The 19,305-nt window shown below is 50.4% G+C and overlaps 1 protein-coding gene across 1 annotated transcript in view; it reads left to right on the forward strand.

Moving 5' to 3' along the window:
- The window catches only part of LOC121435528 (thromboxane-A synthase), a 163,676-nt gene that overhangs the window by 137,305 nt on the left and 7,066 nt on the right, over window positions 1-19,305 (forward strand). Inside the window, exon 10 of the mRNA XM_041634926.1 lies at window positions 18,514-18,605. Coding sequence (XP_041490860.1) covers window positions 18,514-18,605 — 92 coding nt within the window. The remainder of the gene's footprint in view (window positions 1-18,513; window positions 18,606-19,305) is intronic.

Raw genomic sequence — 19,305 nt, forward strand, 5'->3', positions numbered from 1 at the left:
CAGGCCAGATGCTGCAGCCCTTCCGTATCACACCCGTGCCCTCTGGACACCAGCTTACGGAGTCCTGGGGCCTCCTGGCTCCACGGGCATCTGGGTTTTCATCACCCTCTGGGCTATGTGATCTTGCTCTTGCCTCCGCATTTAGACTCCCAGAGGCAAATACAAGGTCACATAGCTTGTCTCCTTTTCTGCTCCGCACCCAACCTCCTCCAGACAAAACTCCTCTGCTTGCCTTTGCCGTCTACAACCTCCAAAGCTTCCTCCGGGCCTTAGCACAGGCTATGTTGACCTCTAGAATACTTATGGTGCTGGCGTGACTGACGTGGAGTTCTAGAGAACTCTAGACACCAGCTCATAAGCTTGCAAAGCCAGGATGCAGGCCAGAGGGCAGCGGGCTGTGTGGCAGAAACAGGGATGTCTTTGCTCAGGGGTATACAAAGACAGCCTGTGGTGGCTGTCCCTGCTTGTCTGGCTAGCAGGGAGAATTGAGTTTGCTCAGCCATCTGTTCCAGGGCAGTGTGCCCACCAAACTGGACCAGTTAGTCATGCTTGGTGACCTATAAGAAGAGAGGGTACGCAGATGAACGGAGGAGGAGCCTATAGAAGAGGCCACTGATGTCCCTCTCCTGCTCTCATTTGCGTCCATTTCCTGTGGCCCTGCAGGCCCTGAGCAGAAATAAAGACAGTGTGTAGTGTGCTATTTTCACTGCTTTCCAAGTCTGGCCGAACTTCTGAAAAGTGACCCTGTTGGTCCAGGGACAGTTCTTTGAGAAGCAGCTGTGCTAGCTGAGGTCACAGAGAGGATGAACACATTGGGATGGGGTGTTCCCACTCCCAAGTTAGACTATGAAGACAATGGGGCAGGTAATTACCACCCATGTTAATGCCACACCAGAGGAATCTGCTGACACCCAGGGGGACTGAAGTTCAAGGCTAAGAAAGCCGGCACATGTAGCTAACCACAGAAGCAAGGGCTGCAGGATTCCCGAATGGCTTCCTGCCCCTTCCAAGCGAGCTGCCAGCCCTGTGCTACTGGGACCAGCCCTGACCAGCCAGAACAGCCTGTCCCATGCCTTATTCAGGCCCAAAGAGAGAGGTCCTAGATTATCTTTGCAGTGGCTTCTACAGCGGAGGGAGCAGAAAACCCACAGCATCTTTCCTTCTCTTGACCATAGTCCTGCTCTCTCCTACTCACCTTTAACCTCCCTGACCCGAAGACCCTGGTCCCAAGAGGGCCTTTTCCTCTGCTGACCTGGTTTATGTTCCATCCTACGAAACATCCACCAGAGACTGCTCTCCTGTGTCCTTCTGTTGTCCCGCTCACAGGCCTTGGAATCAACATTTGGTCTGTATTCACTCCAGAACGCCACATCCCTCATTTTGCCAGATGCCACCATCTGTGCCTACTGACCTTACACACCAATCCCGAGCCTCGGTTCCCTCGTCTACAATCTACACCTCAGTTTATACCCAGCACAAGCAAAAGTCACCCACAGAACACAGCGAAGCCTCTCGACAAGCCTAGAACTTTCCTTTCTCATAAATGACGTCATTGGTTCTGCTCCCATGCCTCCCCCAGGCTAGGCGTCTCTCCATCCCAACCCCACCCTTGTTACAGCCACATCTCCCTGCCCCTCGCTCAGAATCAAGGTTCTGAAGGGCGATCCTACAAATGCCTGTAAGGGTTTCCCAGCTTGTGGGGTGTGGGGTGCGCTTGTCCCCCCTGACTCCTCCTCATTTATCCACTCCCTGCAGCAGCTCAGACTTAGAAGTATGCATCTCAGCCTGCCCGTGCAACAGCAGCCCCGCAGACCTGCGTCCAGTCACTGACACGTGACTCCTGTGTTTCCTGGTTCTGACCCCTGGGACCTTGTTGTGTCTTGGTCCCTGAAGGGATCTAGCTCAGCTGTGCCCACCCCTCAGGATCACTGCCCTGGCTTCCCTGACCATCCGTCCCCACCGTGCTTCCTTTCCTGCCCTCTCTACCACGCCATCTTCTTCTGTCTCTGTGTGTGTGGCTCATAGACTTGACCTCTGCTTTTGGCTGCCTGGACCGTTGATCCTGAGGGGGAAAATTCTGCAGCCAGCTGGCCCTCCCCTAAGGGCCTCCTTGGAGTGACCTGGAGTGTCACATCCAATACCTAGAGGGACTTATCTTCCCGGCCACTCTGACCTTCATGCTAAGCCTTCGAGAAGCCTTGCCCCTGTGTGCGGTAGGGTACTCTGACAGCCTCAGAGCCAGGCGTCCACGCGTGCACGAGGCCCACAACCCAGGCAGCAGGCAGAGAGACAAAAGAAACATAAGAGTCTAAGATCCCCAGCCAAAACAAATTGCCCTCATTAACACAGGCCTCCGCCACCATCTCTGGGCTGGGACCAGGCTGAAGTGAGGCAGAAACCACAGAAGAGTGTGTGCCAATAAAATGGCAATAAACATGCAGCGGCGACGGAACACGCTGCAGAGTTGTTCCAAAACCTTGTTTAACGGCTTTTATTGTTTCTGTGTGAAAGAACACAAATGCATTTGGAAAATTGCTTCAGCATCAGGCTCCTGTTCTCTGGGGAAGGCTTCCTGGTGTCCCCACCCCCATCCAAGGCAGATCCTGACCTTCACAGTGTCCCGTGAAAACCAGCCCTCACTTCCAGCAGTTACTAGAATAGCCCTGTGCCCTTGGCCCCAGGGACTGTGCCTTGGTCATCTCTGCTGGGTGCAGAGCAGGTACAGGCAGCACTCTGCCATAGAGAAGGTGGGGCACAGACCTGAAGGGGTCTCATCCTTGTGAGGCAGATAAAATTGTTAGGGGAAAAGGGCGGGGGGTATTTCTAAAAGAATCCATCACTGAAATAAAAACATAAAAAGACTAAGCATCTTTTGTCATGTGAGACTGTGGGGTGACTTGTTCTCATGGAGTCACAGTCACCCCCGTAGGATTTTTCCAATATCATAACAACCCAATCATAGAGATAAGAAAACCAAAAGAGGGGACCCAGAGCAGGAGCCAGAGCTGGGACTGGTAGAGGCCTATGTCAGGAAGCTCTAAAGAGAACAGGTGGGATGACCTATGTGGGAAGCCTTGGGTGCCACAGGCCCAGCTGACCCAGAAAACAAGGAGGGGCTTTTTCTGGGGCACTGAGAAAACAGAGGGGAAATCCTTCCATTCCTTGAAGGATGAGAGAGCAGAGTTTCTCTGCTGCTCCTGCAGTACCATGCGGGTGCCGCATGGGAAGGAGGAGCGAGAGGATGTACCAAGAGACTGTGTCTCCCCAGAGCCCACTGTGATTCTCCACATCTCTGGCAACATGTCATGGGGAGTAGAGGGGACCCACAGTCCCTCTGGACAGGCCTGGGGGGTCTATGGGCAGAGCTGCTGGGAGCCCCCCCAATTCACTGAGGCTCTGCCCAAAGTGGGGAGTCTGAGTCCACGGAGCGGCTACTTTGGGCAGCCACCAAACTCTGCTCAATGGGCAACAACTCCAAGGCAGGGACTGTCCCTGATTAAGCTTGCCGCCCCAGTTTAATTAAAAACCTCACCATAGGCGTCTACTTCCAGCTGGAGAAGGGGCACGCCATCCTTCTAGCTGGCGCCTTTGTGCACTGAGTTCTGCCATTGCAGAGGCTACTCTTGAAAGAAAAGTCCTTCTCACGGGAGCCACCAACTACAGAGAGAAACCTCTAATAGCGCAAGGTGGAAAGGGGGTGACCGCAGTGTAGACAGACGACCCAAGCACTGTGGAAACAGGTTCAGCCCTAGCTCTCCCATGCCACCTAAGTTCCGGAGCCTCTGTTTCCTCCCCTGGGACATGAGCAGTGCCTGGGCGGCTGTGTCAGTTACCTCACTGTTGCTGTGACTTAGAGTTTATTCTGGCTTACAGTTCCAGCAGGAGAGACCTTAATAGCAGCAGGAAGCCAAGCAATGACAGTTGTATAGGCAGTGGAGAGAACAAACTAGAGGAGGAGCAAGGCTATGACTCCCAAAGCCCACCCCCAGTGACATACTTCCCCCAGCAAGGCCGCACCTCCTAAAGCTCTATGTCATCCCCAAATACATGACTAACAGGAAACCAAGTATTCAAAATCCACGAGCCTCTGGGGACATTACTCGTTCAAACCAACAGAGGCTTCAGTTGTCTTTGAGACAGGGGAGTCACTAGCCTGACACAGGCCCTGTGGGTTATAAAGTACCCTGGATGGAAAGATGTGAGACCACCATGGTACTCCTCAGGCTTACAGGGTTGCAGACAGCAAGGAGCCCGGGACCAGAACGGATCATGAACTGGGTAACACTGGAAAGATCTTCCCACAACCAACTGACCTGGAGCCAGGAAATGATTGGACCTAGGTCCGTCTGGCATACTGAGTTGCAACCCTGCCTCATCTTGGAGGATTTACCCAATAGCACCCGCCATCCTCCTGCCACCAGAGAGGACCTCCTCATAGCCTCTCCCCCAGGCACCCCACCTGACATGGGAGTTCATCCTTGGTACACCTGTCTGCTACCTGAGCAGGGATGGAACTGGCTTCTGTGGAGTCACAGGGCAGGGAAACAGCCTTTGATATTCATGTACTCATCCTGTGTCCAAAGCAGAAGAACCAACCACAACAGTGCCTCTTAAGAGCAGCACTTAAGAGGGCAGCCTGGCAGTGACTTTTCAGGTTGCCCCATTTTCTACACCTACAAATGGAGTCTCAGTGAGGCCAGGAACTTCCCTGCTATCTTCCAGCTGGATCTGCTAGACTCACAGTGGCTCAGAGATTCTGTCGGCCAGTCATGAAAGTAAAGAACCTCTAAATATTCATTATAAAAGAAAACACAAAGAACTACTCTTTAAACTTCTGGTTTGTGTGTGTGTGTGTGTGAGAGAGAGAGAGAGAGGTGGGGGGGGGGGGGAGGGAGAGGAAGAGAGAGAGAGAGAGAGAGAGAGAGAGAGAGAGAGAGAGACCGGTCTTTATATGTATCTCAGGTTGGCTTTGAACTTGAGATTCCCCTGCCTCAACCTCCTGAGGGCGAGGATTACAAGCCTGCCCCATCATGTTCCATTTCTTTGGCAAAAACAAAACAAAACAAACAAGAAAAGCATCTTAATAGAGTACTTGTAACTGTCGTAACTGGGGCTGGGTATATGTTTAAGAGTAGCTGATCTGATGGTGATTTTTTCCAGAAAGCAGTTAATAGACCTTCTGTGTGAGCAGCCGCTCTGACTGCAGTGGGGTGTTCTAGGTACATAAAATGAGTGTTGAACTTAGAGGACCTCTGAGTTTCCTTCCTGTTTTTCCATGCACCTGAGAGCATTGATCCAACCACATAGCTTTCAACTTAGCATGGTAAGAACCCTCAAGCTGCCAGACTGGCAAGCAAGAATAAAGAGAGCCTGTTAAATCTGAATTTCAGATAAGCAAAGAGAACATGATATTCTTATATCACAAGAATGTCCCGTGCAATACTCCACGCATACACACAGTCTAAACAAAAAGCATTTTTGGTCCTGACTCAGGTTGCTGGAGCAAAGTCACCATAGACTGGGGATGGGAACTACAGACAGCAGTTTCTCACAGCTCTGGGTGGGCAGTTCTAGGAAGCACCTGATACCTTCTCCCTGTCCACTCACGTGGCTGTCCTCAGTGCCCATCAGAGAGACAGGGAGGGCCGGAGCACCTGGGTTTTGTTCTCTTTCTACATGCCTAGGTGTTAAGAAATGCAAAGTCGCACTACTCAAGCTCGCCTCCTATTTGATCTAGAACAGGCTCCACGTCATTCCGCAAGTGATTGCCCTCCCTGGGGTTTTCCGTGGCCACTCCAGAAGGAGGTGCCACTGCACTGGCTCACACTTGAGCACTGAGAACTGGAGGTGTGGCTCAGAGGCAGAGCACTGGTTCAGCACGCGTGAGGTCCTGGGCATCTTAATCTCTAGCACTGCCAAACAAGAAAGGAAGAAAAGGGGAGTAGGCAGAAGGGAGAAAGCGCATTAAATGTTTGTAGCTGTTTTTGGGTTTTTTCCTACTCTTTTATTCTTTACTCTCTAGGGGCCCACCACCCAGTTCCCAAATAATCACACAGAGACTTATTTTTCTTTCTTATGAATGCCTGGCTGTGGCTTGATTCATTTCTAGCCAGCCCCCCGCCCCCCCCCCCTCTGTTTTGTTTTTTGGGTTTTTGTTTTGTTTTGTTTTGGTTTGCTTTGGTTTGGTTTGGTTTTTTGAGAGAGGGTTTCTCTGTGTAATAGCCCTGACTGTCCTGGAACTAGCTCTTGTAGATCAGGCTGGCCATGAACTCACTGCTTCTGCCTCCTGAGTGCTGGGATTAAAGGCATGCGCTGCCACCACCTGGCTATACCCAGCTTTTCTTAATTTAAGTTATTCTGCCTTCCATTTGCCTCTGGGCTTTTATCTTTCTCTATTCTATATACCTTTCTTTTCTTTTTATTCCATGTCTGATTGTGTGGCTGGCCCCTTCTTTTCTTGTTCCTTGATCCCCTCTTCCCAGAGTTCTCCCCCTATTTGTTCTCTTTGCCTGTCAGCCCTGCCTAGCTATTCTTCTGTCTCGCTATTGGCCGTTCAGCTCTTTATTAGACCATCAGGTGTTTTAGACAGGCACAGTAACACAGCTTCACAGAGTTAAACAAATGCAACATAAAAGAATTCTGCACATCTATGCATCGTTCAAACAAATGTTCTACAGCATAAACAAATGTAACACATCTTTAACCAGTATTGTGCAATAGTGGTGTGGCTGATTTTCTCCTCTGGTTTTGTTGTTTAATGCATCCATCTCTAGCACCATGGGCAGAAAGCATACTGTTGAGCCATGGCCTACTGGCCTGTAGTCTGACGCCGCCTCTGCCCCTCGCTTGTTGAGTACTTTGAGCCAACTGCTTCACCTCTCTGACCTATGGTTCCTCGTGACAGGGTTACATTTCTGGAACCTGGGTATCTCCTCTTTCATTTTTTTTTTTCTTTGAAGTGTCCCACGACTGATATTCAGTGTCAGCAAAAACACTGACATCTAATTCTCTTTTCTCCTAAGCTGGCGCACAAAAACACCTTTGGGGCTGGAGAGATGGTACAACAGTTGAGAGCGCTGACTGCTTTGGCAGAGGACCACGTTTTAGTTCTCAGCACACAGGGTGGCATGTAACTCCAGCCCCAGGGGCTCTCCTGCCCTCTGCTGGCCTCCACAGGCACTGAATGCAAGCGGTGCATAGGCAGGCCAACACCCATACACATAAGATCAAAATAAATTAATAAAATACTCCTAAATTTTCAACAATCCTTAAAATGTGGTCCCAGACACATTCTTGGACAAAGAAGAATTTTTTTGATGAGGGAGGGGGATTTTCTTCCAGCTTGGGCGTGGCCCTCCCTACTTATATCCTGTGCAGTCAATAGGGATTTGAAGATGAGTGTGTGTGTTGTTGGGGGGTGGAGGCGGGATCCTGCTACAATAAATCACATCACAGTGGAGATCTTTTTCCAGAAAATTCGGAACCCAGACAATGGTGCATTTATTTGAAGCAATATTCAAAACAACGGAACTCCGGGTCAACAAAAGGATTTCTCTGGATCTTAGAGTTGATTGCAAAGGGATTTATGCCACATAGAAAGAAAAAAAGGAGAAGGAAAAAAAGGAGCCTTTCAAAGATAGATTCCAGGCAGGTGGAAGGTGACCTTGTAAACCTAGATGGTCTGCTGCAATGCTGTGACTTCCCCATCCCCTGGGGCACAGCCCACCTAGACGGTGTGAGACAGAAGCCGGGAGCTCTGCCTGGAGGATGTTTGGGTAAATATTTGGGTAGCCTTTGGCTGCTGCTGCTGCACTGACGAACTGAGCTGGAGACCAGAGGAAGTGGCTCTTGTCTCCCAGGCCCTCCAGTGATACATTCTGATAAACATCCAGACAGGCTGACTCTGGCCCAAGCCCTGTGAATACATTACATATTCCACAACCAGCAGAGACCATGCTGTAGGCATGGTGGCAGAGAGGGGGCAGGAAACAAGAGGGCGGGAGGGGGTCTGGAACCGGCTGTCTAAATTTAACCGGCAGTGGCTTTTAGTCCAAGTGGATAAAAAAATAAATTCCAGTGCTTAGAGCTCTTATCTTTGTTTACCATTTCTCCAAGCAAGGGGTGACCTGAACTCTGACTCTCGGGGTAGACTATCAACAAAAGTACACAGGAAGTAGGGTGGAAAACAGGAAGTAGGGTGGGCAGGGGGTAGATCGCGGCCCACTCTGCCTTCCCATGACATTTACTTGTCCTAAAATGTGCTGGGACCCCAATGCTGTCTTTGAGCAGATGAGGTGTGGCCCTCATACGTCAGACCTCGAGGTCACCCACGTCACCCACCCATCGATGAGGGGACATCTAACAATATCCTCTAGTGACCTTTACAATGCCCAGGGAGCCACACAGCGTCTTTCTGTCACATAGGTTTCCTACGGCATATGACACACTTGTGTTTGTCCCCTGTGTTTGACCTGCCCCTAGTCCTTCCAGGACACAGGACACATGCTGTGTGGGTTTCACATTGCCCCTGTCTCTCACTCCTCTCTATCTTTGTCCCAGGGGTGTCGGTTCTGACCCCTCCCCTCCCCAAGCTGTCAGTGCATTAGTCTTCACTAGTCCTGAACCCCTGGACCCTTGATGGGGGCGGGGGTGACCCAAGTACCAGTCAGCTTTCTGTCACTATAGCGAATACCGGAGACAATCAACTAGAAAGAGAAGAGGGCCGTGGGCTCTTTGGTAGAGAGAAGCCTTCACCTCATGACTGAGATGCTAATGTAACAGAAGAGGAATGGGCTATGGGTCCCACTCAAGGTCAACCCCTCCAGATGACCTCCTCCCCCAAGCCCTAACTCTCAAATGTCCCCCACTTCCCAAAAGCACAGGGTGGTGCTTCCCACGTGAGCCTTTAACACATGGACGGTGGGAGCCGCTTCAGAGCTAAATTACAGCACTGGGAACTGTGACCCACCCACCTGTGCAGAAGTGACGTTTCAGTCCCTTAATCCCTGAGGGCACGGTCACTTCTGTATGACTGAGCTCCATTGGCCCATTTCTAGGCACAAGTTGCTGTTGGGGTGGGGGTGGGGGGCTCCAACACAGATCTTCAGACACGGAGCTCTTACCTGACACGGTGGATGGATCCTGTTTCCATCTTTTTCTCAGTCACTAGCAGTAAAGCTGGGGACTGACTTTAACCTCCCTTCGCCTTAGACCCTTATATCCCAAGCCTCCCCTTCCCTCCCCTCTAATCTTCCTTTATAACAGTGATTGTGATATCCAGGCTACACATGATAATCCCTCAGGGAGCTTGGGAGACAACACCAATCCCTGTAGCCATTCCAAGCCAATTGAATTTAAATGTCTTGGGATGACCCTACCCCGTCCTAGCACCAGCAGGGAGTACCAAGATGGAGGCTCAGAGCTTACATTCTCAGGCTGTGCCGGGAGCTCATCGCTTCTGCAATCCCCCCTCCCCGCCTGCTTCCCCAGTTCCTCCTGCTCCATCTATTCTTCCTGTCATTGTCAGATCACAAAAATACCATTTTCCCTGTGTTACCTCCACTCTTCAAAAGCCCTCAGCGGCCCCACCATAACAATAAATCTCCGAATGAACAAATGAATGGCTTCCCCGATACATAATGAATTCCATATGCTCCGGGATCTCATCTTATCTCCCCTTTTCTACCCTCCCCACCTCCCACAGGCTGCTAAGCAATGCCCGTCTGTGGAATGAGTGAATAAATGCGTTTCCCCGCAAATCAAATGCAGTCCACTCTTCCTCCACACAGCGAGAGCAGGCTGGGTGATTTAACTAGCGTTTACGAAAGGGCTTATTTCTCTAAGCATCAAATACAATCAACTGTGAATGATTCATGCTAATGGAGAGAACAGAATGCTAAATATTATAAAAACAGCAGCTAATTCAAAAACGTAAATTTGCTTGATGCCAGAGTACATTTTTGCTCATGAGTGCTTGCATCTGATAATTGGGACGATTTTTTAAATTATGCAATTAGACATGTCTTATTTGTTCCCATCCCTACCCCCGCACCCCCCTCATGCTATCTGAATAATCCAACTCCCAAAATAGTACCCAAGTTTGTTCCCTCAACCCTTTCCCGGGATAGTTGAAATTGCTAGACTTCAGAATATCAGACAGATAAAGGAAAGACATGGGGGAAATCTGCAATTGGAGTAGAGAGAAAACTAAGATGTCAACTTGCTGCTTTTTGATGGATTCATCCCCAAAATTTCAGGCAACACAAATGATCTGTAAAGCTGTCTGAAACATCTACTACAGCTGAGCCCACCCATCCCTTCGGACCTTCAAGTCTATTCCTAGACGCATTCCCCAGAAACCTGTGTACAAGCTCACCCAAAACCATTGGCAAGAACGTTCACGGGAGCTTTGTTCATGATGGCCCCCAAACTGGGGACAACTCGAACGTCCTCCCACAGTGGAAAGGGTGGACACATGGTTACATGTCCTTGGTAAAGTCGTCACACGTGAGAGTGCCCTTAATAGTGGCATCTCAGACCAGGATGAGCAGTGCCCTGGGTTCCATCCCGAGCACAAAGGAAAGAGAAACAGCAAGAAGAGGAAGCATCAGAGCTCCAGCGCACTCGGGACAGACCTCACATGACACCGAGCGAAGGACGGCAGATGTGGAGCCTGCTTACGGGCTAGCACATTGACAAACACGCAAAGGGAAAGGGCAGAGCCACCTCTGTGTCACACGTCAGGTTCTGAAGCAGCTGTGACAGCAATGGGTGCAGTCACTACAGAGTTCTGGATCGTTCTGTCTTGGTCTGGAAACTCTTACACCAGTAAAAGTTCACTGAGCTCTACACATCTGTGTGAGCTGTTTTCTGCAGGATGCTATTTTTCCATACAATGTACAAGAGGGAAGGAACGAAGAGAAGGAGGAGGAAAGGGGGGAAGAAGGCAGGGCTGGGTAGCAAGTAGGGAAGATAGAAAAGGTGTGACATCTGAAGACCTGGGCTTGGTTCCACGTCTACCTTCTACTAGACGTGTGACCTGGGTCCTTAACCTCTGGGACTCTGTGGGGGAAGGGGGCGATCCATCACAAGACAAAGGCTGCCCTGCCTCTCTCAGGGGACTGAAGTTGTAGGGACTGAAGGGTATAACGATGTGGACTCTGATGAGCAGATGGGAACTGCACAAGTTGAAAGCCTGCAAGTTTTCTTCTCTATGGGCAGGATCTATGTGCCCGCAGAGGGGTGGCACAGACGACGCCATAGGCCTTAGGTGGAGAGGACTGAGGAGGAGGGTGTGCGTGGGTGTGTGCACGCGTGCATGTGTGTGTATGTGTGTGTGTGTGCATAAGTGTGTGGTGGGGCTGGATGGGGTGTGTGTGCATAAGTGTGTGGTGAGGGTGGACAAATGTGTGTGTACATAAGTGTGTGGTGAGGGTGGACGGGTATGTGTGTATGCATAAGTGTGTGGTGGGGGTGGACAGGGGTGTGTGTGTGTGTGTGTGTGTATGTATTATCTTCTTTCATTTGTTCCCTAAGCTAATCCCTTAATGGCCTGGGCCTCTGAGCCCGGCACACCTGAAAAATAATCCCTTTGTTTGTGTGAGATGAATCCTGGCTTTTTTTTCTTTTAATGTGGATAAAAATAGATGCCATGTACACGCTCCTCGTGGCTTCCTCTGAGCTATGAATGGATTTCTGCCTCTAACGCTGCCAAATTCTCTAAAGCTAGCATGCAGTACTTTCGGAGCATTGCTGCATAAGCCAGGAAACTTGAGAGATTGCTCGTGTGTCTGTCTGTGTGTGTGTGTGTGTGTGTGTGTGTGTGTGTGTGTCCCCAAGCATGCAAGCATGTGGGCACACCACACACATACACACACACACATTCAGACCCTGTGGCTTCTCATTCAAAATCTGAAACAGCTCACAAAACCCACTAAGCTCCTGTGAAATCTCAGAAAAGAACCCTCAGTGTTGGAAGAAGTTAGAGACCCACCTTGTGAGGAAGCCAGTAACATCCTAGGCCAGGTAGTGAGAGACCCAGGACAGGTAGTGAGACCCCAGGACAGGCAGTGAGACCCTGGGCTATACACCTCAAGGAAGGCTTTGCTCCCCAGTTTTTAGTCAAAAGTGCAACGCTAAGGTCACCACATTCCCCACAAACCAGTCCCATGCTATGGTCTGCGCTCACTGGAGAAGCCAGGTGCATGGAGCCCTTTTTTCACCTGTTCTGTTGTGCCTGTGTGTCCCCACGACTGTTCCCTTCAAAGATTTCTAATTTTTGCATCTAGAGAGAAAGGCGACGTTTGTACAACAAGGAAGCAGCACAGGGGGGCGTGAGGGAGCCCCTATCCATGCCATGCGAAGCTGCTGCTTCAGCGGGACAGCAGGGAGCTGGCCACTCAAAACAAGAAAATACTCATTTTTCTATTAGGTCTCTGAATCTCCAGAAGAAAAATCTTTGCAAATCAATGCCCTTTTATGTCTTTATTTTAATTTACACTCCAGGTCACATCTGTGCACACACCTAGTGTGTGGATCTGTGCAGGTCTGTAAGCATGTGTCTAGCTTTCCAAGAACATGATAAACATACACATACACAATCTAAATGTAGAAACACAAGGCAACTATGAAAGGGAAACACTATTTCCCACTTAAAAGATGCATCGATAGCCTGGGTGTGATGTTATACACCCAGCACTTGGGAAACTGAGGCAGGAGGATCCCAAATTCATGGCCACCTAGGGCTCCAAAGTAAGAGCCCCTATCTCAAAAAAAGGGAGGGAAACAAATCAAAACAAAAGCAGTGTTTAATAATGTTTAATATAGGGAGCTAGCGAAATGGCTCAGCGGTTAACAGGGCTTGCAGAGAACCTTTTGTAGAGGACCCGGGTTCAAGTCCCAGCACACACCATCTGTGACTCCAGTTCCAGGGACACCATTTTCTGAACTTGTAGGGGAGGGGAGCAGGCAGACACACGAGGCACATGTATACATGCAGGCAAAACATACGCATAAGATAAATGTTTTAAAAAGGCTAAGAGGCCAAAAATCTAAGAAATAAAAGTAGAATTTCCTGCCTCGTAAAGATCAAACGTAAATGAAGCTCCCTGGAAGTCAAGGGAGCCTGACGTGAGAATGTAAGCACAGGGCAGGTCCCACGCACATTTTTCATTTCCATTTTTCCTGATATTTCATTTTCTCCTTTCTAAGAGCACAGAAATTCATTTTATGAAGCAAATCTCAGCTGAAATGACTTTGGTCAGCCCTGGGAATCACTTTTTTTCCTAGCACTCTTTACGGAGGACAGATGTCTCCTCGGGAGACCTGCCAGTGGGCATGTCCCAACAGAAGTGTCAACAGTTTGTTGCTATTTCCAGAAACTGCCATTTTCATCTTCCATTTGCCCTTCCTGTGAGTTGGGGTGGACATCCATGGTGACCTGTTGATGGTGCCCTGGCAACTGGGCCGCAGCCCTAGCTACTGTGGGATCCCCTCAAACCTGTGCCCTACGCTTGTGGAATACGGTGGCTCCACAAGGAATGGCAGGGACAGCGGGACAGACGGGGCGACTTTAAGGGAGAGAGGGGGGTTTGGGGTTCCTTACAATTCCACTTCTAAGTCTGGAGGTCGCAGAGCCCAGGTGACTTCCGCCCTCTCCCACTCGCTTAGACCCTAGCTGACTGAGAGCTGGAGGAAGGTGGTGGCCATGTAGCTCTTGTGCCTGGCACAGGGCTTACAGCCTGGGTGAAGAAATGGGCGGTTTCCCAAGCCGAATGGGCTCTCTGTCCCTCTCAAGCCTATTCTACAACATCAGTGACATTCAGTTTTGTGATTTGTTAGATGTGTGGTTCCCCAAAGCACAAGCCCTTGTCTTCCTGGGCCTCTGGTATCAAGCCCAGCAGCATCTGAGGTGTTTGTTCGCTGTCAGAGTGTTGGCTGCAGGAGTGCTCAGAACACCCCTCAGCAAGACTCCCGGTCCGGTGACAGGCTTCCTCTTTGGGTCTCGGCTTTTTTTCTCCTCTCTATCATGAAGAAACCAGTCACAATGATTTCTGAGGCCCCTTTCAGGAACCAGGGAGTCCCCCATTCACCGTACGCTTGCTGCCCTCTGCTGGTAGGCTCAGCTCAGGACCTTTATGTCCCTGAGATGCTGGGAACAAATAGGGATGAGTCCACTGCTCTGTGAGACACAGCTTGCAATTTTGTTGCCTGGCCTGGATTTAATTTAGATGAAAGGTGTGTTTCTCTTCACCTTGGTGGCCTACTCTTCCTGTGTGATGGGCACCTGAGGTTCCAAGAAAGCTCTGGAAAACCCCCACAGGCCATCATGTCCCAGAGAGTGGGCCCAAGGGCCCACATAGACCGAGAACATTGGACTGAGGTGATGGTCACAGGTGCACTTGCGTCGAAGTTTAGGGGTAGTGGAAAGCCCGTGCAGAGAAGAACAAATGAAGGGGTTGGCTTTAGAATGAAGGCGCCACTTAGCCTGCCTAGTGATCTTCTTGTTTGACAGATCCTGACAGTTTATAATCCACACAAGCTTACCAGCACCACTTACCCACCAGGGACACAGCTCCGAGATAACACATTCACACACACACACGCACGCACACACAGGCACACACGCACTCACACACACACGCACGCACATACATGCACACGCAGGGCACACACGGACACACATGCGCACACACGCACATACACACACAGGCTCACATGCGCGCACACACACGCACATACACACACAGGCACGTGCACACAGTTCTAGACTGTGGTGTGGTCACCAGGTCCCTCCCTCCCTTCCTTTCTTCTTTCCTTCCACATCTTTACATTTGTTAGAACACCTGTGGTTGCAGATAGCAGGATTCAACACGCCAATGACTTTGTCCAGCAGTGAGAACTTGTCTGGAGCAGATGGCAGTGGGAACTGGAATCCTATGAGGCACTAGGAAGTGACCTCTGTCCTTTGCCCCCTGCTTCTCTCTTTTGTGTAATTGGTTTCTTTCTTAGAACCGACTGGTGCCGGGTGGTGGTGGTGGCAGTGGTGGTGACGTACGCCTTTAAAATCCCAGCACTCAGGAGGCAGAGGCAGGTGGATCTCTGTGAGTTTCAGGCCAGCCTGATCTACAGAGCAAGTGTCAGGACAGGACAGGCTCCAAAGCTACACGGAGAAACCCTGTCTCAAATAAACAAACAAACAAAAACCAGCTGGTGCTTTGTACTCACTACTCCTTGAGGCGGAAGGTGGCCACCAACAGCCCATGACTTACCCTCCCTCAACCTCTGGCTTCTTTTCCTTTACCCCAATCCAGATTTCTATACTGGTCCCCTTGAACCAGCTAACCAAATCCTGCAGAGCCGACCATACAATCAGTGAGTCCCAAAGCAAAATGCAAACATTGGACTCTACTCAAAAGGCAGCAGGAAGTGCCCACCAGGCAGGTGTAACGCTTTTCCCTTTCCTCCACATTCTCTTGGTGGGTTTGTCAGGATGCTGTTTCGTTTCTACTCAGTGTTAGCCTTAGTAAAGAAAGAAATCTAAACTTCTAATTATTTACTTGGATTTTTCCCGTCTTCACATCCTGCAAATCAGTTACTGAAGTCGCATCAGAGCCCCTGAAATGCACAGTTCATGTCTTGTGAGCTCAATGGCCAGAGGAAAGTGAACCCCGAAGATGGAAAGCAGAAGAGAAATTGTTCCCAGAACCCCCACGCTCCCCAGACCTAGGCTGTGCTGAGGGAGGTCAGATCTTCACAGTATCCTGAGCCTGAATCCTAATCCTGGATGAGAGGCGGGGAAGGATGAGAGCCAAGTATAGTGGCATGTTATTTGTGCTTTAGGAAAGAAAGCTTGCCTGGAGATCCGTGCAAAGCAATCACCCTAGTCAGCCATACAGGCTGGGCGGTGATGGTGCACACCTTTAATATAGCTCCAGAGAGGATTATAAAATGGGATAATACAGGTCTCATATCAGTCTCAATCTGAGGATTCCTGGAGGCAGGACCACCCATTTTCGGTCAGGGGTAGAGGTAAGAGCCAGTGGCTGGCTGCTTTGTTTTTCTGACCTTCAGATTGAACCCCAACATCTGCCTCTGGGTTTTTATTATTTGTGCTACAGCTGGGGAAGTTGGTCCAGGTGTCTCCCTTTCCCATAGTCCCCACGGCAGACTGCTATTTCCAGGAGTCTTGAGTCGCTGTGCCTTTGGCTAGGCTCTCCACATACATACCCTATGCTCCTCCAGCTTGAAGCTAAGACGGCCACCATGGTCACCCCAAGATGCTGTAACATATATGAGCCTCATCCACACCCTCTGTGTCTGTGTCCTGGAGGCAAGACAGCCACTGAGAACTCATCCATGGGAGGAAGCCCAAGGGGCAGGGATTAGAACCCCAGAACATAAATAGAGCAGTGAAGCTGTTAGCAGTCTCAAGACAATAATCACAGGGCGCAGTCACACACACAGGGCCTAGGATGGAGGTGGAAGTGTGAAGCCAAGTAAGAGCCTCAGCTAGGAACAGTTCCCCGAGCGGAGGTGGGTAAGTGCTGGGAAAACCAAGCAACAGTTGACATTTTATATTACAAAGTGCAAACATCTCCCTTGCCTTCTAAACACACTCACAGACAGATTCGACTCCATGTCCATACTGAAGCCTGACTCTTGGTGGGCCATCATTAGCGGCTGTGTTTAATCTAGTGGCTACAGAATTTATTATGGACTTCAAGACTCCAGGTGCCCTGACCCTGCCTCCTCTCCCACCACCGACTTTTCTGTATTTATAGCCATTTCCCAGGGAACACCGCTGTGACCCCAGGATGCTCACGGTGGGGAGGGGGCAGTTGTGCCCCACCTAGTGGTGTGGCCGGATGGTCACTCCTGGTTGTGAACCTCTTTCCTGCATGGCCAATGAAGTCACCTGGAGCTGGTCTGTGGAGAGTGACAGCCGCAGGATGAGCTTGGTCATGGGGCTGCCTCTGGCTGCTCTGCAGGGGGTTGGGGGGCAGAAGAAAGTCCTCCCCCAGATTAGGGATTCTGCTAGGATGGCTGTTGAAGGCAACGAGGCTGTTACCCGCTGTGGTTACTTTTCCCGTCACTATGACAAGGTCCCTGACAGAAACCACACTTAGCCAAAGAAAGGGTCGCTTTGACTCACTGTTTCGGAGAGTTCAGTCTGTCACCGTAAGGACCTTCAAGGTCCTCCTCTAGCTCCCCGCCTCTGTAAGGCTCCTGACCTCTCTAAATAACATCACCACCTGGAGAAACACGCATTCAAAGCATGAGTCTATGGGAGCATTTCAGAGACAAACAGCAACGCCCACCCAAACAGAACACACCCCACCCCAACAAGAAGCGCAGTGGCAGGCTGGGAGTGCCTGGATCAGACCCTGCCCCACCCATGGGGTACCCACAACCTGCTGACGACACACACACCGATCTGTCCCTGTTCCTAACCAGGAGATGTTAGGAAACCTGACACCTGCACTCCCAAAATTTAATCCGTCTTTTCCAACTTCTTGTCTGACGTGTGAGACTATTACTATTTCGCAGCTTTTTCTCATCCTGACTTCTATTCCTCCTCTTGGGCTTTGCCTTTTCATACCCTCTGACAGCTTTTCGCCTGAGCTGTCTCTCCTTGTTGGTGTATAATAGCTTTGGGGGGTTTTGTTAACTGTTCATCCTTGCTAACCGTTGCAAGCTTTTATTCTTTGCGACTTCTCTCTGTCTTTTTGCTTTATTGCCATACCAATTACTATGCGGGTGACAGCCAGCCTGAGCCTCAGCTTCCTCATTTAAAAGACTAGGAAATACCTGCCACCTAGGCTTGCTGGGAGGATTAAACAAGGGCACTTCACAAGTGCGTGGGCTTGGTACTTAGCCATGCCACGCGCTCCGGGCCCTGTGATTGCCGCGGTTGTCTCAAGAGTTGGCCTTTGTTGCTTTTCCTGTGGCTGTGGTAAAATACTGACAAGACTTAAGGGGGAAGGGTTCATTTAAGCTCACAGATTCAGGTTACAGCCCCCACGGTGTGGAAGTCAAGCCTAAAGCCGCCAGGTCACAGTCCTATGAGAGAAGTGAATGCACGCATGCCGGAGCTCAGCTCGGTTTCCCAGTTATGCAACCCAGAATCTCCTGCCTAGGCAATGGCGTCACCCACAGTAGATGAGTCTCCTCCTCTCAGTTTACCCTGTCAGGATTCTACACTCCAAGCTCATCTCCCAGGTGACTCTCCCTTCTGTCAAGTAGACAATATAAACCATCACACCAGATCTCTCCATGTTACACCCAGAGATCCCCAAGTCCCGGGCTGCACTTCCTTGTCTTTGACAATGAAACAGAGCAAGCAGAATATGCTGGGGGCGGGGGAGGGGGTGATGAGCAAGGGAAGCAGCCACTGAGAGGCCATCTGGATAGGAGTGTCACAGAAATGTTTGCTGAAGTTGGGGCAAGAGCTCATGAAAACGACCAAGAGCCCGTGAGAATCCTAACACAACCTCTGTTTGCTCCCTGCCTCAGCCAGCCCCTGAGTACTGCAGCCTGCAGGAAGGCCTGCCCTATCTGGACATGGTGATTGCAGAGACCCTGAGGATGTACCCACCGGCTTTCAGGTATGTCCACGGACCCTTGACATCACTGTTTGGGGCCTTTTCACTGATCCTCTGTCTGTTGCCGCCTCTCATTGCACACATTCCTGGGTTTCTTTGTATCCCCTGGAGCACCAGGCCCATTCTCCCGCAGGCTAACCTTTACCGAACTTCACTAGCCTTTCCTACCATGGCCTTCCTCCTCAGTCCTGTCCCTTTGGCCTCTTGGCCTTCGATGGAATCTCATCACCCCTGCCCACTGATCCATCCATCCATCCATCCTTCATTCACCACCTCTATAGTCAGTGCTGAGCACTAGAAAATTAGCCTATACCCAAAGCAGGCTAAAGTCCTTGCCCTGGGAGGCAACATTCGGCGGATGACCATCTAGGGCTAGAATGTTCTGGAATGTTAGTGTCCAACAGCCCCTGCTGGAGCTCTCACATTAGACTTCATAGCAAGGATTTCTTTTTTCAAAGATTTGCCGTGTGTGTGTATACGTGTGTGTGTGTGTGTGTGTGTGTGTGTGTGTGTGTGTGTGTGTCCCCAGCAGCAAGGGCTGCTCGTCCCAGCACTTCAGGCTGTAACTACACTTCACACTGCATTCTTGACACATCTCAGTACTCACAACAAACATCACACCAACCTTCAGGTCTGCTTCTTTCAAACTCCCCCAGACCAAGTGCCCCCTGGGGAAAGGCATCTTAACCAGGGTCCCTTGAGG

The sequence above is a fragment of the Microtus oregoni genome, unplaced genomic scaffold, assembly GCF_018167655.1.
Source record: "Microtus oregoni isolate MIOR12 unplaced genomic scaffold, Mior012 000046F_ref0000063, whole genome shotgun sequence".
Taxonomy (NCBI): domain Eukaryota; kingdom Metazoa; phylum Chordata; class Mammalia; order Rodentia; family Cricetidae; genus Microtus; species Microtus oregoni.